The sequence below is a fragment of the Phyllobates terribilis genome, unplaced genomic scaffold (genome assembly GCF_046119375.1).
Source record: "Phyllobates terribilis strain yellow unplaced genomic scaffold, ASM4611937v1 Scaffold_2__4_contigs__length_985480577, whole genome shotgun sequence".
In the NCBI taxonomy this organism is placed as follows: Eukaryota; Metazoa; Chordata; class Amphibia; order Anura; family Dendrobatidae; genus Phyllobates; species Phyllobates terribilis.
In genome coordinates, this window is record NW_027362762.1 from 32,236,998 (window position 1) to 32,257,427 (window position 20,430).

At 50.5% G+C, this 20,430-nt stretch overlaps 1 protein-coding gene across 1 annotated transcript in view; it reads right to left on the reverse strand.

The window, feature by feature from the left end:
- Nucleotides 1-634: 634 nt before the first annotated feature.
- The window catches only part of HPX (hemopexin), a 121,657-nt gene continuing 101,861 nt past the window's right edge, over nt 635-20,430 (reverse strand). Inside the window, exon 10 of the mRNA XM_073661235.1 lies at nt 635-1,074. Within this exon, the coding sequence (XP_073517336.1) occupies nt 857-1,074 (218 nt within the window). The 3' untranslated portion in view covers nt 635-856. The remainder of the gene's footprint in view (nt 1,075-20,430) is intronic.

The window sequence follows — 20,430 nt, forward strand, 5'->3', positions numbered from 1 at the left end:
ACGGTGTTCGACGATCAGTTCGACGAACACACGGGTGTTCGACGAACCGAACCGAACTCGAACACTACGGGGGTGGCTCAACACTAGTCTTTAGGGGTCTGTGTATGGATCTAGCAGTCCAGAGCATAGTAGGCAATGTCCCCAGGGGCCGGTGTATAAATTTAGCAGTCCAGGACATAGGTGATGTCCCCAGGGCCGGTGTGTGGATCTAGTAGTCCAGTAAGTAGGAGGCGATGTCCCTGGGGCCGGTGTGAGGATCTAGTAGTCCAGTAAGTAGGAGGCGATGTCCCTGGGGCCAATGAGGCTGGTGTATAGATTTAGCAGTCCAGGAAGTAGGAGGGGATGTCCCCATGGCCAGTGTATGGGTCTGGCAGTTCAGGAAGTAGGAGGGGATGTCACCTGAATCGGTGTATGGGTCTGGCAGTTCAGGAAGTAGGAGGTGATGTCACCTGAACCTGTGTATGGATCTAGCAGTCCAGAAAGTAGGAGGCGTTGCCTCCGGGGCCGGTGTATGGGTCTAGCAGTCCAGGAAGTAGGAGCCGATGTTCCCAGGGGCCGCGGCATGGATCTAGGAAGGGATGTCCCCTGGAGGACTGGTGGATGGATCTATAGTAGAAGAAACCTTAGGCACAAATATTTGCAAACATAATAGAGTTTATTTGATTAGCCTGAGCCAGATATATATTCACCAACGTTTCGGCCCATTGGCCTTTATCAAGATTTATCTGCATAGAATATATTATATGAATTTTTGATATATTCTAAAGTAAAATAAAATACAACATGTCTCATAACATCAGCATGGATCTAGCAGTCCAGGAACTAAGAGGTGATGTCCCCTAGCCTGTGTATGGGTCTAGCAGTCCATGAAGTAGGAGGCGATGTTGCCTGGTGTTGGCGCTTCCCTGGAGGACAGCAGCTCTTCCACATTCTTATAGTGGTAGAAGATTGGACCTTGGAGGAGATACAATCCGTGAGTGTTGCACATAGCGCTGTCCAAGTCGGTGTGAATGATGATCCGGTCTTCTCCGGAACGTTTCCGTGTGATCAGATCCACTAGAGTGAGCTTGTTTCCTAAGTAAAAGTGCAGGATAGTCAATGATTGCAAGAAAACCTGCTGTAATGTAATGACTACTATATACTAAATACCAAGTTTGAAGTGTTCACCAGCATCCTACCACACATATCCTACACCGGGACTCATATCTCATAATTATCCTGTGAAAGAACAGATTCAATCTTGTGACTGTGGAATCCATCTTGTTCTGTAACCCCTGTGTCATAGTGATCAAGTAACACTGATGGGCGATAGTAAAACAAATCTATATTAATTTGGAGCTCGAAAAGCATAGAAGAGCGTGTATTTTGCTCACAGAATTTGGTGCCGAAACCTGGGGTCAGACGCGAATGATACCATCCGGATCTCAAGTGAGAATGGACCCTCCAGTAAAAGTGAATTCTAAAGCTGAAGCTTGTTCTTACAATTGTATTTCACTTTACTATGAGCTTGGTCTACCTCCAATCCAGGTGAGTTATTTTGCATTAAATAGTCTGGTCCAAGAGCTGGGAAAAGTTACCTATGCCTTTTTGAACTGTGTACATGTGATGGGATCAGAGTATGAATGAGAAATGTAGTGGTACTTGTACATAGGGGATTGTTAGTGTTGCTGTGTCTTGGTTGGCTGTTAGAATTATCAACTCAACAGAGTAGTCTTGTAGTCTGTTTACTGGTTGTATTGTAGGATTTGTGTCTTTGTGATTGCCTAAATTAAGATAAAAATTGTGCTAGCACTGATAAAAGTTTCCAGAGTGTTGTAGTCCGTAGAGACAGACCTAAGCAGTTTAGGAGTAAATAGATGCAGAAACCCAACGGAAAGACAGCAAAAAGAAGAGTGTTCAGATAAGGTGAAGGAAAGGATTCTTTAAGGGATTGTAAAACAATGTTGAAAAGGCTTTAATTTCCCCACAGGGGTCATGGTCTGTATATGTTCAGGCAGAAGACTGGTCATTAGGGCAAGCATGATCAAGATAAAGGTTGAAGTGGGGGAAGTGTGGAAAAAAACACTAATTAAAGAGTGTTGCGTGAATGTTTTGACAAAGGACTGGACGGAATTAATCAGACAGAATCATTTGTACCTACTCCCTATAACAGACCATTAATAAATAGGAGAATAGTTTTAAAGGCATTAAAAAAGTTTTTCATTTATTATTATATCAAGCTAAAAAACATACACAATATACAAAAGATTAGGACAAAATGACTTTGTGAGGGTAGCATAAGGCACTGGTAACAAAGGCCTAAATAGCAAACAAACTGGCATATCCAACTTGGTAAGGGCATAAATATATTGGATTATAATAAAATATCAATGATATGGATACTTCAGAATGTACACAGTGAGTATGTAGTAAGCATATATTAATGAACATTTTGTAGATAATTGCAATCACGGTGTAGATTCAAAGAGTTATCAAATTGACATCCCTGTCCTCCAATGGTACCATATACGAAAAGTAAAAGGGAGGGAATAGGAAGTCAATAGCTTACCAAGTAAAGAGCCAAGGACCAGAGCCTAATAGAGCGCAGTAACAGACCCCAGACCCCGATGAGCGTTTCGCAGCCACCAGGGGCCGCTTCCCCTTGAGGAAGCGGCCCCTGGTGGCTGCGAAACGCGCATTGGGGTCTGGGGTCTGTTACTGCGCTCTATTAAGCTCTGGTCCTTGGCTCTTTACTTGGTGTCAGGCAAAATGTATTTCTGCCCGAGTTTTTAAAAACGAGAGATGTCTCAAAGAAAAAGAAACACCCCCACCCCCTATCCATTTGTAGAGAGTACATAGAACTCACTTTTGCTTTCCCCCAAACCAGGAATCTTTATGACCCGCCATAAAACCTCAGTCCAGGGCAAGCACTGGTACAAACTGGAAAGTCCCTCCAAAAAAACCCCATTGTTTAATTGTACAAACGTTTAATGTCAATTTGAATAACGCACAGGTCTGACAGAAACACCGGGACCACATTTTTGGAATGCTCACCTTTTCCCCATTACAATAGTATAACTTGCATAACTGAGGAATGACCGGGAACTGAGATAATGGATTCTGAGCTTCTGAGCGTCATAGAGGTTTCATATTTAATATCAATCTTCATGAATGTTGGTGACGGCCAACATGATGTCTCCATCTTGGATGTGGGACCCCCCCCCCACACCAAGATATGAAATCTGAAGGTTTCTATGTTCTATGCAGCTGGGTGGTTTCACAAAACCGAGCCCCCGTGTGAGGTAGACAATATGGGTGGTTCCTAATAATTTGGCCCTGTTACTAAAAAGCAAATCGGGCATTTTCAAGTTATTCCAACCAGGGACGTCAGACGCATGCACTACACGCTGCGTGGAGGAATCAAATCTAATTTCCGGGGAGCCATCCCCCCACAGAATCTGAGACCATCAACACGTGGCACAGGTTTTGCTATTACTTATCCCTTTTATTTTAATAACTGTTTTATGCATATATGTAAATTATCTCTTTTGTAATATCTTGTATATATTCTGTAAACACTGCCCCCCTTTGGGAGTAACTCATTATTATTTACCAGTTTCGTTCTTCTTGTCCTATGTCGAGCAAACACGATCCTCACCCGCTAATTCACGTTACCTAACGGGTACCCGATCCACCTGTTAAGCGATCGGTGGTGGCAGTATACCAGTATTTATGTGATATTGTGGTTTGAGGGTGGCTGGTCGGAGGTATATATACGTTCCTGGAAGGAACTGGTGGTATATATACGTCCTGTCACATCACGTGCCGCAATAGTCGACATAAATTAGAGCAGCTGCACCTGTGCTTATCCACGGTCAATACCGTGTTTGACCAGCAGGATACGGGGGTGCCAGGGAGCCGCAAGGTCTGACCCAAGTGGGTGTCGTTTTCCTGACAAATTGGTGGCAAGCGGTGGGATCATAGGACATTAGTGATCTGGTTTGAGCAATCATTCCTCTCACTAAAAGCTTGCACGGTTCTTACCTGGACCCTGCGCAAAAGTTTTGAAGATCAAACTCGGTGTTTATTAGATCTGAGACAATACGGTATGTGTAGCAGTTACCCCTACCCTTCTTCGGTTTTTCTTTTCTATTCTTATTTTGGTGATCATGGTCGTAGTTGGGGAGTCCTGGTATCACCAGCAGAAAAAGGACACTCTTATTGGAATATGTATAACCAGAGGCATTGACCACCGCGACAAAAACAGAGAACAAATGGCTGCTGCACTGGCACAACTGGAGACTGAGCAAGCCCTTCTCCAGACCTCAGCAGGGCCAGGGGTCAGCCGAGACATGGACAGTACTACTGCAGGGGTCCCACCTGTAGACGCACGCCGCATCAGCAACCAGGGAAGCGTGGACCCCTATCTGCAGATGGCTCTACAGCAACTTCCTGCAGAGGATCATGAAGGACGGCTGAGTGTAATTCAACAGCACCAGGAGGCCGAGAGAGCCCAGCGAGAGGCCGAGAGAGCCCAGCGAGAGGCTGCCGAGCGGCGAGCGGAGGCCCAAGCTCAGAGGGCCCATGAACTGCAGATGGCCCAACTCGGGATCCCAGCATCCACCTCACGGAACGGTGAGACCAACAATGCAACCCTGTTTAAGCCCCGTCCAGAGCATTTTCCTGTGATGGAAAAGGACGGCGACCTCGACACCTTTCTGAGGGGTTTTGAAAAGACTTGCAGACAGTACCAGCTGCCTGAGGAACAGTGGGCGCGATACTTAACTGCAGGGCTGCGAGGCAAAGCTCTGGATGTGTTTGTGGCTCTTCCTCCAAGCCTCGATGGGAACTATGATGCCATTAAGCAGGCCCTAATCCAGAGGTTCCAACTGACCCCTGAGGTGTACCGTAAAAAGTTCCGGAGCCTCCAGCGTGGACCGCACGACAGTTACAGCGATGAGGTGCATGGGCTCCGGACCAACTTTGAGCAGTGGATCCAAGGACTGTCAGCGACCACCTTTGATCAGCTAAAGGATCTGATGGTGAAAGACCAGTTCCTGCATCTGTGTCCGACTGAGGTACGGCAGTTCGTGATGGATCGAGAGCCACCAGATGCCAATAAAGCAGCGCAGATCGCAGACACCTACGAAGCCAACCGGAGACCAGAGGTGGGGAAGCCGGTCGTCGCCAGCTGGAAAGGGGGTAAGCCATCAACCACCATCCCTGCCCCTGCCAGCCGACCTTCCGGAGGCCTTTTTCCCGTTACCAATGCCCGGCCTGCATCTGATGCCCGCAGGTGTTATTTCTGCAACCAGACTGGTCATCTCAGCGCCACTTGCCCAGAGAAGCAGAGGAAGAACCCCCCATCCAAGGCTCCAGGGCCTAATGCCTCAGTTCTTTTGGTGGGTGGGCCGGTTGGGAGGGCCTGTGAAAACTTTCAGTCTGTCAGGGTGGGGGACACTCTCACCGTAGGCCTCAAGGACACTGGGGCCGAACGAACCTTCATCCGACCCGAACTGGTGTCCACTGAAGTGCTTATTCCGGGAAAGACCCTGACTGTCACTGGGATTGGGGGCGTCCGATGCCCCTTGCCCATGGCCCGGGTTTTTATTGATTGGGGTGCGGGGAGTGGGGTGAAGGAAGTGGGAATATCTGCAAACCTACCTGCAAATGTTTTGCTGGGAACTGATTTGGGGAGGATGTTTGCTTATTATGTCCCTGACACCCCTCCCAGATCTGATAAGGTTGGTAAGGTTAATACTGATAATGTGAATGTCAAAGCTTTACCTGATGATGATGATGATGATGATGATGATGATGTTGATGATGTTGTATTGGAAGGTACAGGAGAACTCAGCCATGTCACTCTGCGGGGTGATGTTGCTGAGGATCCCCTAGCAGGAGCAAACGTCAGTGCCAAGGGTAATGGGGAGAGGCACGAGGACCATGAAGCAGGTGGTGCTGTGCCAGTGACCAGTGTCACAACAGAAGGTTACCTGGCTGATAGTCGCTGCCCCATACGTAGCATGGTGCCTGAGGTAATGGAGGATGATGGAGAAGTAGTTCTCATGGCCTCGCAGGCTAATGAGACGGTGTTCTTCCCCGGGGAGACGGCCTATATAGCCGCTGTTACAAGCAGTCAGAGTGCCCAGAACGCAAGTAACGCCCTGCCTTCTGGACCCTCCTCGGACAGAGGAATAACAGGATCAGGTATGGACCCAGAGCCGGTCCCAGTGAGGACGTGGCCTTAACCTCACTTCTGGCTTCCTCCAGCCAGGAGTTTCAGGCAGCTCTGCACTCAGATGCTAGCCTGGAGACGTTAAGGAGCCTCGCTGAGAAACCCACCTCCGAGTCGGATAAGGAGAGGGTATTCTGGGACCAAGGGAGGTTGTACCGGGAGACAGTTCCCTGTACACCCCAACAGGAGTGGCTGAGGGAAAGACAGCTGGTCGTCCCCTACCAATTCAGGGATGAGTTGTTGCGGATCGCCCATGAAATTCCACTCGCTGGACACTTGGGGGTCAGCAAAACCAAGGCCCGGCTGTCTCATCACTTTTACTGGCCCAAAATGAGGACAGATGTGGTGAACTACTGTCGCTCCTGTACCACGTGTCAAAGAGTGGGAAAGTCAGGGCCGGCCCCCAAAGCCCCCCTGATCTCTTTGCCAGTGATAAAGGAGCCTTTCCAGAGGATTGCTGTGGAGATCGTGGGACCACTGGCCATGCCCAGCAGCTCTGGAAAACGTTTCATCCTTACCGTGGTAGACTATGCTACCCGGTATCCGGAGGCAGTAGCCCTGTCCTCAATTAGGGCGGATAAGGTGGCGGACGCCCTCTTGGCCATCTTTTCGTGAGTAGGATTTCCCAGGGAGATGCTTACCGACCAGGGGACCCAGTTCATGTCACGCTTAATAGAGGCCCTATGTAAGAAAATGCAGGTGCAGCATTTGTTATCGAGCGCGTATCACCCACAGACCAATGGTTTGTGTGAGCGATTCAACGGTACCCTCAAACAGATGTTAAAAATGCTGGTTGAAACCCAGGGTCGCGACTGGGAACGTTACCTTTCACACCTGCTATTTGCTTACAGAGAGGTTCCACAGGCCTCAACGGGGTTCTCCCCCTTTGAGCTCCTGTATGGCAGGCGTTTCCGAGGACCCCTTGGGCTGATAAGGGAATTCTGGGAAGAAGAGCCGAGCTCCCCAGGAGTGTCCATCGTGGAGTAGGTCATGCGCTTCCGTGACAAGATGCAGACCTCGACGCAGTTGGTGCATGACAACATGGCGCAAGCCCAGGCTGACCAGAAGCATTGGTACGACCAGAACGCCCAAGAACGGACCTACCAGGTGGGTCAGAAGGTGTGGGTGCTGGTCCCCGTACCAAAGGAGAAGCTTCAGGCGGCCTGGGAAGGCCCCTACGTCATTCACCAACAGCTCAACCCGGTCACCTACGTGATCACACTTGAGCACGAGCGGGGTAGGCGGAAGGGGTTTCACGTTAATATAATGAAGGCTCATCAAGAACGTGGAACCTGCGTCCTACCGGTCTGCAACCTGCCCGAGGATGGGGAGGATAACCCCCTCTTGGACATGCTCGCCCAAGCGAAGGCCAGCGGGTCCCTAGAGGATGTAGAGATAAGCGACTTGCTATCCGCAGACCAGAGGTCTCAGCTGCGAGCAGTGCTGAAACCCTTCCAAGCAGTGTTCACCAACATGTCTGGCAGGACTGAGGCGGCGGTCCATGAAGTGGACACCAGGAATCATGCCCCACTCCGGCGGACAGCCTATCGAATCTCCGACGAGGTGCAGCATGTCATGCGCCAGGAGGTCGAGGAGATGCTGCAGTTGGGGGTGATTAAGCGGTCCAAGAGCGCGTGGGCCTCACCTGTAGTCCTGGTGCCAAAGAAGGACCGGACCACCCGGTTCTGTGTGGACTACAGGGGGCTCAACGCTATCACAGCCTCTGATGCACAACCAATGCCACGCATTGAGGAGCTGCTGGAGCGGTTAGCCAGTGCGAGCTATCTCTCCATTATGGATTTGAGTCGGGGATATTGGCAGAATCCCTTGAGCCCTGGGGCCCAGGAGAAGTCCGCCTTTATCAACCCCTTCGGATTGTATGAATCCACAGTCATGCCTTTCGGCATGAAAAATGCCCCTGCCACGTTCCAGCGAATGGTCAACCACCTGCTCCAGGGACTGGAGAGGTACACAGTGGCGTACCTGGATGACATTGCCATCTTCAGTCCCACCTGGGAGGATCACCTCGAGCATCTGCAGCAGGTGCTCGGGCGCATTCACCAGGCGGGCTTGACCATTAAGCCAGGAAATTGCCAGATGGGCATGAACGAGGTCCACTACCTGGGGCACCGGGTAGGTGGGGGTACTCTGAAGCCAGAGCCTGGGAAGGTGGACGCTATCGTGTCCTGGCCCACCCCCAGGACCAAGAAGCAGGTGCAGTCCTTCTTGGGCACCGCAGGGTACTATAGACGCTTTGTACAAGACTATAGTAGCCTTGAGAAGCCCTAGACAGACCTCACCAGGAAGAGCCTACCCCATTCCGTCAAATGGACGGATGAATGCAAGGTGGCCTTTAGGGCTTTGAAGACTGCCTTGAGCAGATCCCCTGTGCTAAAGGCGGTCGATGGCACACGGCCACTCTTAGTACAGACCGACGCCAGTGAGTTTGGCCTCGGTGCTGTACTCAGCCAGGTCGACTCGGGAAACCAAGAACACCCCGTGTTGTACCTAAGCCGGAAACTGCTGCCGAGGGAAGTGGCCTATTCCACCATAGAGAAGGAGTGCCTGGCCATTGTATGGGCCCTCAACCGCTTACAGCCTTACTTGTACTGGCGCCCCTTCACTGTCGTGACTGACCACAACCCCCTGAGTTGGCTGCACACCATGTCCGGTGCCACCGGAAGGTTGTTACGCTGGAGCCTCACGCTCCAGCAGTACGACTTCACCATTCAGCACCGCAAGGGCAGCGAGCATGGCAATGTCGATGGGCTGTCCCGGCGGGGGGAACCTACAGACATACGCTTGGAGGAGTACCAGAAGGTCCTACCTCCATAGCGCAGTCTAAAAGGGGGAGGTGTCAGGCAAAATGTATTTCTGCCCGAGTTTTTAAAAACGAGAGATGTCTCAAAGAAAAAGAAACACCCCCACCCCCTATCCGTTTGTAGAGAGTACATAGAACTCACTTTTGCTTTCCCCCAAACCAGGAATCTTTATGACCCGCCATAAAACCTCAGTCCAGGGCAAGCACTGGTACAAACTGGAAAGTCCCTCCAAAAAAACCCCATTGTTTAATTGTACAAACGTTTAATGTCTATTTGAATAACGCACAGGTCTGACAGAAACACAGGGACCACATTTTTGGAATGCTCACCTTTTCCCCATTACAATACTATAACTTGCATAACTGAGGAATGACCGGGAACTGAGATAATGGATTCTGAGCTTCTGAGCGTCATAGAGGTTTCATATTTATTATCAATCTTCATGAATATTGGTGACGGCCAACATGATGTCTCCATCTTGGATGTGGGACCCCCCCACACCAAGATATGAAATCTGAAGGTTTCTATGTTCTATGCAGCTGGGTGGTTTCACAAAACCGAGCCCCCGTGTGAGGTAGACAATATGGGTGGTTCCTAATAATTTGGCCCTGTTACTAAAAAGCAAATCGGGCATTTTCAAGTCATTCCAACCAGGGACGTCAGACGCATGCACTACACGCTGCGTGGAGGAATCAAATCTAATTTCCGGGGAGCCGTCCCCCCACAGAATCTGAGACCATCACCACGTGGCACAGGTTTTGCTATTACTTATCCCTTTTATTTTAATAACTGTTTTATGCATATATGTAAATTATCTCTTTTGTAATATCTTGTATATATTCTGTAAACACTGCCCACTTTCGGGAGTAAATCATTATTATTTACCAGTTTCGTTCTTCTTGTCCTATGTCGAGCAAACACGTTCCTCACCCGCTAATTCACGTTACCTAACGGGTACCCGATCCACCTGTTAAGTGATCGGTGGTGGCAGTATACCAGTATTTATGTGATATTGTGGTTTGAGGGTGGCTGGTCGGAGGTATATATACGTTCCTGGAAGGAACTGGTGGTATATATACGTCCTGTCACATCACGTGCCGCAATAGTCAACATAAATTAGAGCAGCTGCACCCGTGCTTATCCTCGGTCAATACCGTGTTTGACCAGCAGGATAAGGGGGCGCCAGGGAGCGGCAAGGTCTGACCCAAGTGGGTGTCGTTTTCCTGACACTTGGTAAGCTATTGACTTCCTATTCCCTCCCTTTTACTTTTCGTATATGGTACCATTGGAGGACAGGGATGTCAATTTGATAGCTCTTTGAATCTACACCGTGATTGCAATTATCTACAAAATGTTCATTAATATATGCTTACTACATACTCACTGTGTACATTCTGAACTATCCACATCATTGATATTTTATTATAATCCAATATATTTATGCCCTTACCAAGTTGGATATGCCAGTTTGTTTGCTATTTAGGCCTTTGTTACCAGTGCCTTATGCCACCCTCACAAAGTCATTTTGTCCTAATCTTTTGTATATTGTGTATGTTTTTTAGCTTGATATAATAATAAATGAAAAACTTTTTTAATGCCTTAAAACTCTTTATTCTCCTATTTATTAATACTTTCTATGAGTTGGCACGGTTTGGCGATCGGGGATAACACTTTTACCCAGATGAGCAAACGTAACTTTAATAGGGTCAAATTAATAATATCCGTATAACAGACCGCGGAGTCCCCAACATTAGGAGTCTGCGGCCGCTGCTGTTGCTGCTGAACAGCAGATCGAAGGTCAGCTACCTCCAGTGACAAACCCTGAAGCCGCTCCGCCAGCACCGAAACGGGATCCATAACAACATAAAAAACAACAACAAAAAACAACGTCGGTTTTTAACTGGCTGATGATAATGTCATGCTAGGTCATGCGGACACGCTGTCACCAGCAACTCCTTGAGGATCTGAGGGTATTTAAGGACACAGCAAGGAAGTGCTGATTAACAGCAGAAAGGTGAGGATACCTCAGGGTCCTAAAGGGAAAGGTATAGTTCGAAAGCAAGGTGAGGATCACCGCTGGGTCCTAAAGAGAGGAATCATAAAAGGATCAGGGAGATGTTTGTATGGCCAAACGCAGCGACCTTCTACAGTCGGACACCATATGACTGTCAACCCTGACACACCCGTGACACAGATTTAGAGTTTTTTGTAGATGGATACAAAGATTCCGGTTTATTCTACACTGAATATGCTGTGGATACACAATATGAGGTAATAAAAGCAGAGCCATTCCCTCCTCACCTATCAGCACAGGAGGCAGAGATGAAGGCATGTAGAGCAGCAAAGGGTAAGATGGCCAATGTGCATGTAGATAATAGATCCTTATGTCACATGAGAAACCTATAAAACTGCAGAGAGCTTAAAGGCCCTGCTAGAGGCTGGACATAGTGAAAACACAGCTTACACCTGAGCTGATGCCGATGAAGCCAGAGTCAAGAGTCTAGTGCCAGTGCAGACCCCGACATCAGTGGTGCCTGCCAGTCCCCACAGAAGCAGAAGGAATGGAGACGCAGGGAGTCAAGCTGACTGAGGAAGGTCTGCGGAAAAAGGCCAGCTAGCTTTGTTTCTCTACTCAATGGCCCAGGTAACTCATGGACTAACACATTTGTCAAAAACAGCTGTGTGTGATTGAGTGGACAAGGTATGGGTGGTGTCTGGGTTCAGTACCCAGGTATACCCAGGATTGTATGACGTGTGCCCAACAACGTAGGAAACGACTGTGTAGACCCGGCAGAAACACACCCCTCATCCGCTCAACCATTCCAGAGATTGCAGATTGACTAGATACAGATATGATAAACTGATAGAAAAGACGAAGGGGCAAACGACAAGGGCCGAGCGCTCACGATATTCAGAAAAATACAAACAAATCTTTATTAAACATCAGCAGACAGAACATGTGCAAAAGACATTCAAAACATCTAAAAGAAACAATGTCCAAGCAATTTCATTAGATAAAGGCTTCAGGAATAAAGCCCACAGAACCTCTTATTGGTGCAGGAATGGTAATGAGGACAGTGTAGATCTTATATCATCATAGGTCATAGAAAAGGTCAAACATCAGACCTCCTTCCCCATAGGGGTGAATTTAAAATAGATCCTATACTAATGAAGAAGGAATAATACTGGGATATCCAGAAATAATATATAGGGAAACACACAGGAAATCCCCTTAGGTATATGGTAAAAGAGGTACACTGGAAGTCAAATCAATACCCAGTAGCTAATGAAACCCCATAGAATATATGAATGGGGGAGATATGGTTTTACCTGCGAGCTGAAAGACGCAACGCGTGTCGCTGCTCCCACGCAGCTTCGTCAGGGGTAAGTTAGCAAATTAATGGTCTGCTCTTTTATATATGAATTAATTGGTATATGTGACCATCAAAAGTGACAGCAGCTGTTTAGTCCGGACCAGGGAGGCGGTAGCCCAAGATGTGACGAATGAATAATGCATCATGTCCTGTCGACATCACATCCGGTGTCGTGTGCGCTCCAACCAGTCATCGTGGTGGAGCGCAAACCGGATGTGCCCCTAGCACTAATACTGGCTCGCTTTAGGGGATCCTCAGCGGCATCACCCCGCGGGGCGAGGTGGCTGAGTTCCGCTTTACCACAACACACACTTTTATTAGACATCACATTGACATTTTTGACAGCGACATTACAGGACATATCAGATCTGGGAGGGTTGTCAGGAATGTATCGGGCAACCAACCGTCCCAGATCAGTCCCCAATAACACATTAGTGGGGAGATTCTCCGACACCCCCACTTCCCTTAATCCCCTCCCCGCACCACATTTCAGGAAAACTCGGGCCATCGGTATAGGACGGCAAACACCCCAAAACCCGGTGACAGTCAGGGTCTTCCCAGGAATGAGTTCCTCAGGTAACACAAACTCAGGGCGGATGAGGGCACGTTCTGCGCCAGTGTCCTTAAGGCCAACAGTAATGGTGTTGCCCACAGTAACAGGTTGTAAGTTCTCCCGGGTCCGGACAACCGCCCCACCCACATAAAGAATGGCTGCAGTAGGCCCGGGGCCTCAGGTGTGGGGTTCATCTTCTGCCTCTCCGGGCAGACAAGGCTGATGTTACCCATTTGGTCACAAGTATAGCACGTACGGGAGTCAAATGCAGGCTTGGTGGTGGAAGATGGGGCAGGACCCGCTGAGGGCCGGCTGGCTGGAACACTGGGGGTGGTCGTCGGCTTACCCCCTTTCCAGCTGGCGGCGGCTGACTTTCGCACCTCTGGTGTGCGGTTGGCCTCATAGGCATCCGCGATCTGGGCTGCTTTGGCGGCTTCCTTTGGCTACCGGTCAAGCACTGTCTCACTTCCACTGGGCAAAGATGAAGAAACTGGTCCTTCGCCATCAGATCCTTCAGGTCCTCGAAGGTGGTGACTGACAGTCCTCGGATTCACTGCTCAAAGTTGGTCCTGAGCCCATCTACCACATCGCTGTAGGTGTCATGTGGTCCACGTTGGAGGGCTCTGAACTTTTTCCGGTAAACCTCCGGAGTCAGCTGGTACTTTTTTTATCAGGGCCTGCTTGATGGCCTCATAGTCTCCATCTTATTCTCGAGGGAGAGAAGCAAAGACCTCCAGAGCTTTTCCTCTGAGCCCTGGAGTTAAGTACCTTGCCCACTGGTCCGCAGGCAGCTGATAATGTCTGCAGGCCTTTTCAAATCTCCGCAAAAATATGTCCAAGTCCCCATCCTTTTCCATTACAGGAAGATGCTCCAGATGGGGTTTAAAGCAGTTCGCATTGTTGGACTCACGGGTCTGTGTGAATCCGGGCTAGCTACAGCTGGTACTGTCACTCCTCTCGCTCAGCTTGGGCCTGTCGCTCCTCTTGGTCAGCTTGGGCCTGGTGCTCAGCTTGGGCCCATTGTTCTGCTCGCTCCTGGAACTTCAGGATCACCTGAAGTTGTCCGTCATGATCGTCTGCCGCGAGCTGCTCCAAGACCATCTGCAGGTGGGAGTCCACATTACCCTGGTAGCGGGTATGGCTGGCAATCACTGGTGGGACCCCTGCAGCAGCGCCATCCGGGCGTTCGCTGGCCGCCCCATCATCAGGGCTCGGCTGTCGGACGGGCTCTGCGGCACCTTGCAACAGTTCAGCAATCAGTTGGGCCTTGTTTTTGCCCGTGGAATCAATCTGTCTCAGCTCACAGAGAGCAGTGATAGTGTCCTCTGACTGCTGGTGATACCAGGGCCCTCCACGTGTAGCCATCATTGCCAAATAAAAGATAGGATAGAAAAACAAGAGAAGGGGGGGATGCAACTGCTACACGTATAGTAATGTCACCAATTACGAAGAAATGGAGGGAGCAATAGATCAGAGTGATTTATATATCAGAAATTTACAGCCCATTGGTGATCGCGGGTCACTGATGGGTGGGCATGACAACCCTGGGTCTGCAGCAGACCCCAGTGGTTGTCATGTACTGATCGCTATGAGTGCCACCTAGTGGTCGGCACTTATAGCACAGGAGCATTTCTGCTACATAGAGGTGATCTGATCACCTCTATGTAGCAGAGGCGATCGGACAAGTGCAGCTTCTAGTCTCCTATGGAAACTATAGAAGCAAGCAGTAAGTGAAAAAAAATGTTTTTAAAAATATTTAAAAAATATAAAACTTTAAATCGCCCGCCTTTCGCCCCATTCAAAATAAAATAATAAAAAATAAACCCCACATACACATATTTGGTATCGCCGTGTTCAGAATCGCCCGATCTATCAATATGAAAAAAGAATTAATCCGATCGGTAAACGGCGTAGCGATAAAAAAATTCTAAACGCCAGAATTACGTTTTTTGGTTGCCGCAACATTGCAATAAAATGCAATAACGAACGATCAAAACATCGGATCTACCCCAAAATGGTATCAATAAAAATGTCTGCTCGGCTTGCAAAAAATAAGCCCTCACCCAGCCCCAGATCCCAAAAAATGTAGATGCTACGGGTTTTAGAAAATGGTGCCATTTTTTTTTTTTTTTAAAGCAAACTTTGGATTTTTTTTTCACCACTTAAATATAAAAGAACCTGGACATGTTTGGTGTCTACGAACTCGTAACGGCCTGGAGAATAATAATGGCAGAGCAGTTTTAGCATCCAGTGAACGTGGTAAAAAACAAACAAAACAAATCTGTGGTATTGCACTTTTTTTGCAATTTCGCCGCACTTGGAATTTTTTTCCCGTTTTCCAGTACACGATACGGTAAAACCGGTAATGGCGTTCAAAATTACAACTCGTCCCGCAAAAAATAAGCCCTCACATGGCTATAGTGACCGAAAAATAAAAAGGCTATGGCTCTGGGAACAAGGGGAGCAAAAAACGAAAATGCAAAAATGGAAAATCCCAGGGTCCTTAAGGGGTTAATGAATCCCTGGTTGTATATTATAGATCACAAGAGAAGAGATCCAGAGTTGAAGCATAATGATAGGAAACTAAGGTGAAGAAGGTAGGACAGTCCCGAGGACTAGCATGCTCCTATATACCTACTGAAAGTGGCCACAAAAGGGGGGAGATGTGAGAGAACAGGATTCATTTTGGGGTATGTGGCCTCCATCTTGTCTTGTAACCCCTCTGTCATAGTGATCAGGTGACAGTGATGGGTGGGACGTCTCACATTTCTCTTCACACCCCTCACGTTCCTACTGGCTCATCATTCACAGGGAACATGTGCTAATAAAGCCGAAGTCCTGAGTCCACCATACAAGGCTGCGACGCAAGGCTGAGACACGAGGCTGAGACACGAGGCTGAGATACGAGGCTGCGACACGAGGCTGTGATACGAGGCTGAGACACGAGGCTGAGATACGAGGCTGAGACACGAGGCTGAGACACGAGGCTGAGACACGAGGCTGAGACACGAGGCTGAGACACGAGGCTGAGACACGAGGCTGAGATACGAGGCTGCGACACGAGGCTGTGACACGAGGCTGAGACACGAGGCTGAGACACGAGGCTGAGACACGAGGCTGCGACACGAGGCTGAGACACGAGGCTGAGACACGAGGCTGAGACACGAGGCTGCGACGCAAGGCTGAGATACGAGGCTGCGACACAAGGCTGAGATACGAGGCTGTGATACGAGGCTGTGATACGAGGCTGTGATACGAGGCTGCGACACGAGGCTGAGACACAAGGCTGCGACACGAGGCTGCGATACAAGGCTGAGATACGAGGCTGCGACACGAGGCTGAGATACGAGGCTGTGATACGAGGCTGAGATACGAGGCTGCGACACGAGGCTGCGACACGAGGCTGCGACACGAGGCTGTGACACGAGGCTGAGACACGAGGCTGAGACACGAGGCTGAGACACGAGGCTGAGACACGAGGCTGACATACGAGGCTGAGACACGAGGCTGAGATACGAGGCTGCGACACGAGGCTGTGACACGAGGCTGAGACACGAGGCTGAGACACGAGGCTGAGATACGAGGCTGCGACACGAGGCTGAGACACGAGGCTGAGACACGAGGCTGAGACACGAGGCTGAGACACGAGGCTGACATACGAGGCTGAGACACGAGGCTGAGATACGAGGCTGCGACACGAGGCTGTGACACGAGGCTGAGACACGAGGCTGAGACACGAGGCTGAGATACGAGGCTGAGACACAAGGCTGAGACACGAGGCTGAGACACAAGGCTGAGACACGAGGCTGAGACACGAGGCTGAGACACGAGGCTGAGACACGAGGCTGAGACACGAGGCTGAGACACGAGGCTGAGACACGAGGCTGTGATACGAGGCTGAGACACGAGGCTGTGATACGAGGCTGAGACACGAGGCTGTGATACGAGGCTGAGACACGAGGCTGAGATACGAGGCTGAGACACGAGGCTGAGACACGAGGCTGAGACACGAGGCTGAGACACGAGGCTGAGATACGAGGCTGAGACACAAGGCTGAGACACGAGGCTGAGACACGAGGCTGAGACACGAGGCTGAGATACGAGGCTGCGACACGAGGCTGCGATACGAGGCTGAGACACGAGGCTGCGACACGAGGCTGCGACACGAGGCTGTGATACGAGGCTGAGACACGAGGCTGAGACACGAGGCTGAGACACGAGGCTGAGACACGAGGCTGAGATACGAGGCTGAGACACGAGGCTGAGACACGAGGCTGAGATACGAGGCTGAGACACGAGGCTGAGACGCAAGGCTGAGACACGAGGCTGCGACACGAGGCTGCGACACGAGGCTGAGACACGAGGCTGAGACACGAGGCTGAGACACGAGGCTGAGACACGAGGCTGCGACGCAAGGCTGAGATACAAGACTGCGACACGAGGCTGCGACACAAGGCTGAGACACGAGGCTGAGACACGAGGCTGAGACACGAGGCTGCGACGCAAGGCTGAGATACGAGGCTGAGATACGAGGCTGCGACACGAGGCTGCGACACGAGGCTGCGACACGAGGCTGCGACACGAGGCTGAGACACGAGGCTGAGACACGAGGCTGAGATACGAGGCTGAGACACGAGGCTGAGACACGAGGCTGAGACACGAGGCTGAGACACGAGGCTGCGACGCAAGGCTGCGACGCAAGGCTGAGATACGAGGCTGCGACACAAGGCTGAGATACGAGGCTGTGATATGAGGCTGTGATACGAGGCTGTGATACGAGGCTGCGACACGAGGCTGCGACACAAGGCTGCGACACGAGGCTGCGATACAAGGCTGAGATACGAGGCTGAGATACGAGGCTGTGATACGAGGCTGCGACACGAGGCTGAGATACGAGGCTGCGACACGAGGCTGCGACACGAGGCTGCGACACGAGGCTGCGATACGAGGCTGAGATACGAGGCTGTGATACGAGGCTGCGACACGAGGCTGCGATACGAGGCTGTGATACAAGGCTGCGACACGAGGCTGAGATACGAGGCTGCGACACGAGGCTGAGACACGAGGCTGAGACACGAGGCTGAGACACTAGGCTGAGACACGAGGCTGCGACGCAAGGCTGCGACGCAAGGCTGAGATACGAGGCTGCGACACAAGGCTGAGATACGAGGCTGTGATACGAGGCTGCGACACGAGGCTGCGACACGAGGCTGCGATACAAGGCTGAGATACGAGGCTGAGATACGAGGCTGCGACACGAGGCTGAGATACGAGGCTGTGATACGAGGCTGCGACACGAGGCTGAGATACGAGGCTGCGACACGAGGCTGCGACACGAGGCTGCGACACGAGGCTGCGACACGAGGCTGCGATACGAGGCTGCGATACGAGGCTGTGATACGAGGCTGCGACACGAGGCTGCGATACGAGGCTGCGATACAAGGCTGCGACACGAGGCTGAGATACGAGGCTGAGACACGAGGCTGAGACACGAGGCTGAGACACGAGGCTGAGACACGAGGCTGAGACACGAGGCTGCGACACGAGGCTGAGATACGAGGCTGAGATACGAGGCTGCGACACAAGGCTGAGATACGAGGCTGTGATACGAGGCTGAGATACGAGGCTGTGATACGAGGCTGTGATACGAGGCTGCAACACAAGGCTGAGACACGAGGCTGTGATACGAGGCTGCGACACAAGGCTGAGATACGAGGCTGAGATACGAGGCTGCGACACAAGGCTGAGATACGAGGCTGTGATACGAGGCTGAGATACGAGGCTGTGATACGAGGCTGTGATACGAGGCTGCAACACAAGGCTGAGATACGAGGCTGTGATACGAGGCTGCGACACAAGGCTGAGATACGAGGCTGCGACACGAGGCTGAGATACGAGGCTGAGACACGAGGCTGAGACACGAGGCTGAGACACGAGGCTGAGACACGAGGCTGAGACACGAGGCTGAGACACGAGGCTGAGATACGAGGCTGTGATACGAGGCTGAGACACGAGGCTGAGACACGAGGCTGAGATACGAGGCTGAGATACGAGGCTGCGACACAAGGCTGAGATACGAGGCTGTGATACGAGGCTGAGATACGAGGCTGTGATACGAGGCTGCGACACAAGGCTGAGATACGAGGCTGTGATACGAGGCTGAGACACGAGGCTGCGACACAAGGCTGAGATACGAGGCTGTGATACGAGGCTGAGATACGAGGCTGTGATACGAGGCTGCGACACAAGGCTGAGATACGAGGCTGTGATACGAGGCTGAGATACGAGGCTGTGATACGAGGCTGCGACACAAGGCTGAGATACGAGGCTGTGATACGAGGCTGCGACACGAGGCTGAGATACGAGGCTGTGATACGAGGCTGCGATACAAGGCTGCGCTGAGTGATTCCCCAGCAATCCCAAAACAAATCCTATTCATCTGGAGTTCAAAAGGCATAAAAGAGAGTATTCTGCTCACAATCCTGAGATATAACGTCTTATCCTCCAGTCACCTCCAAAGCTGTAGTCACTATTCTGCTGTTACATCATGTCTTATCCTCCAGCCACCTCCAGAGCTGCAGTCAGTATTCTGCTGTTATACCGTGTCTTATCCTCCAGTCACCTCCAGAGCTGCAGTCAGTATTCTGCTGTTACATCATGTCTTATCCTCCAGTCATCTCCATAGCTGCAGTCAGTATTCTGCTGTTATACCGTGTCTTATCCTCCAGTCACCTCCAGAGCTGCAGTCACTATTCTGCTGTTACATCATGTCTTATCCTCCAGTCACCTCCAGAGCTGCAGTCAGTATTCTGCTGTTACATCAGGTCTTATCCTCTAGTCATCTCCATAGCTGCAGTCAGTATTCTGCTGTTATACCGTGTCTTATCCTCCAGTCACCTCCAGAGCTGCAGTCAGTATTCTGCTGTTACATCATGTCTTATCCTCCAGTCACCTCCAGAGCTGCAGTCACTGTTCTGCTGTTACATCATGTCTTATCCTCCAGTCACCTCCAGAGCTGCAGTCACTATTCTGTTGTTACATAGTGTCTTATCCTCCAGTCACCTCCAGAGCTGCAGTCACTATTCTGCTGTTACATCATATCTTATCCTCCAGTCACCTCCAGAGCTGCAGTCACTGTTCTGCTGTTACATCATGTCTTATCCTCCAGTCACCTCCAGAGCTGCAATCACTATTCTGCTGTTACATCATGTCTTATCCTCCAGTCACCTCCAGAGCTGCGGTCACTATTCTGCTGTTACAGCATGTCTTATCCTCCAGTCACCTCCAGAGCTGCAGTCACTATTCTGCTGTTACATCGTGTCTTATCCTCCAGTCACCTCCAGAGCTGCAGTCACTATTCTGCTGCTACATCAGGTCTTAACCTCCAGTCACCTCCAGAGCTGCAGTCACTATTCTGCTGTTACATCATGTCTTATCCTCCAGTCACCTCCAGAGCTGCGGTCG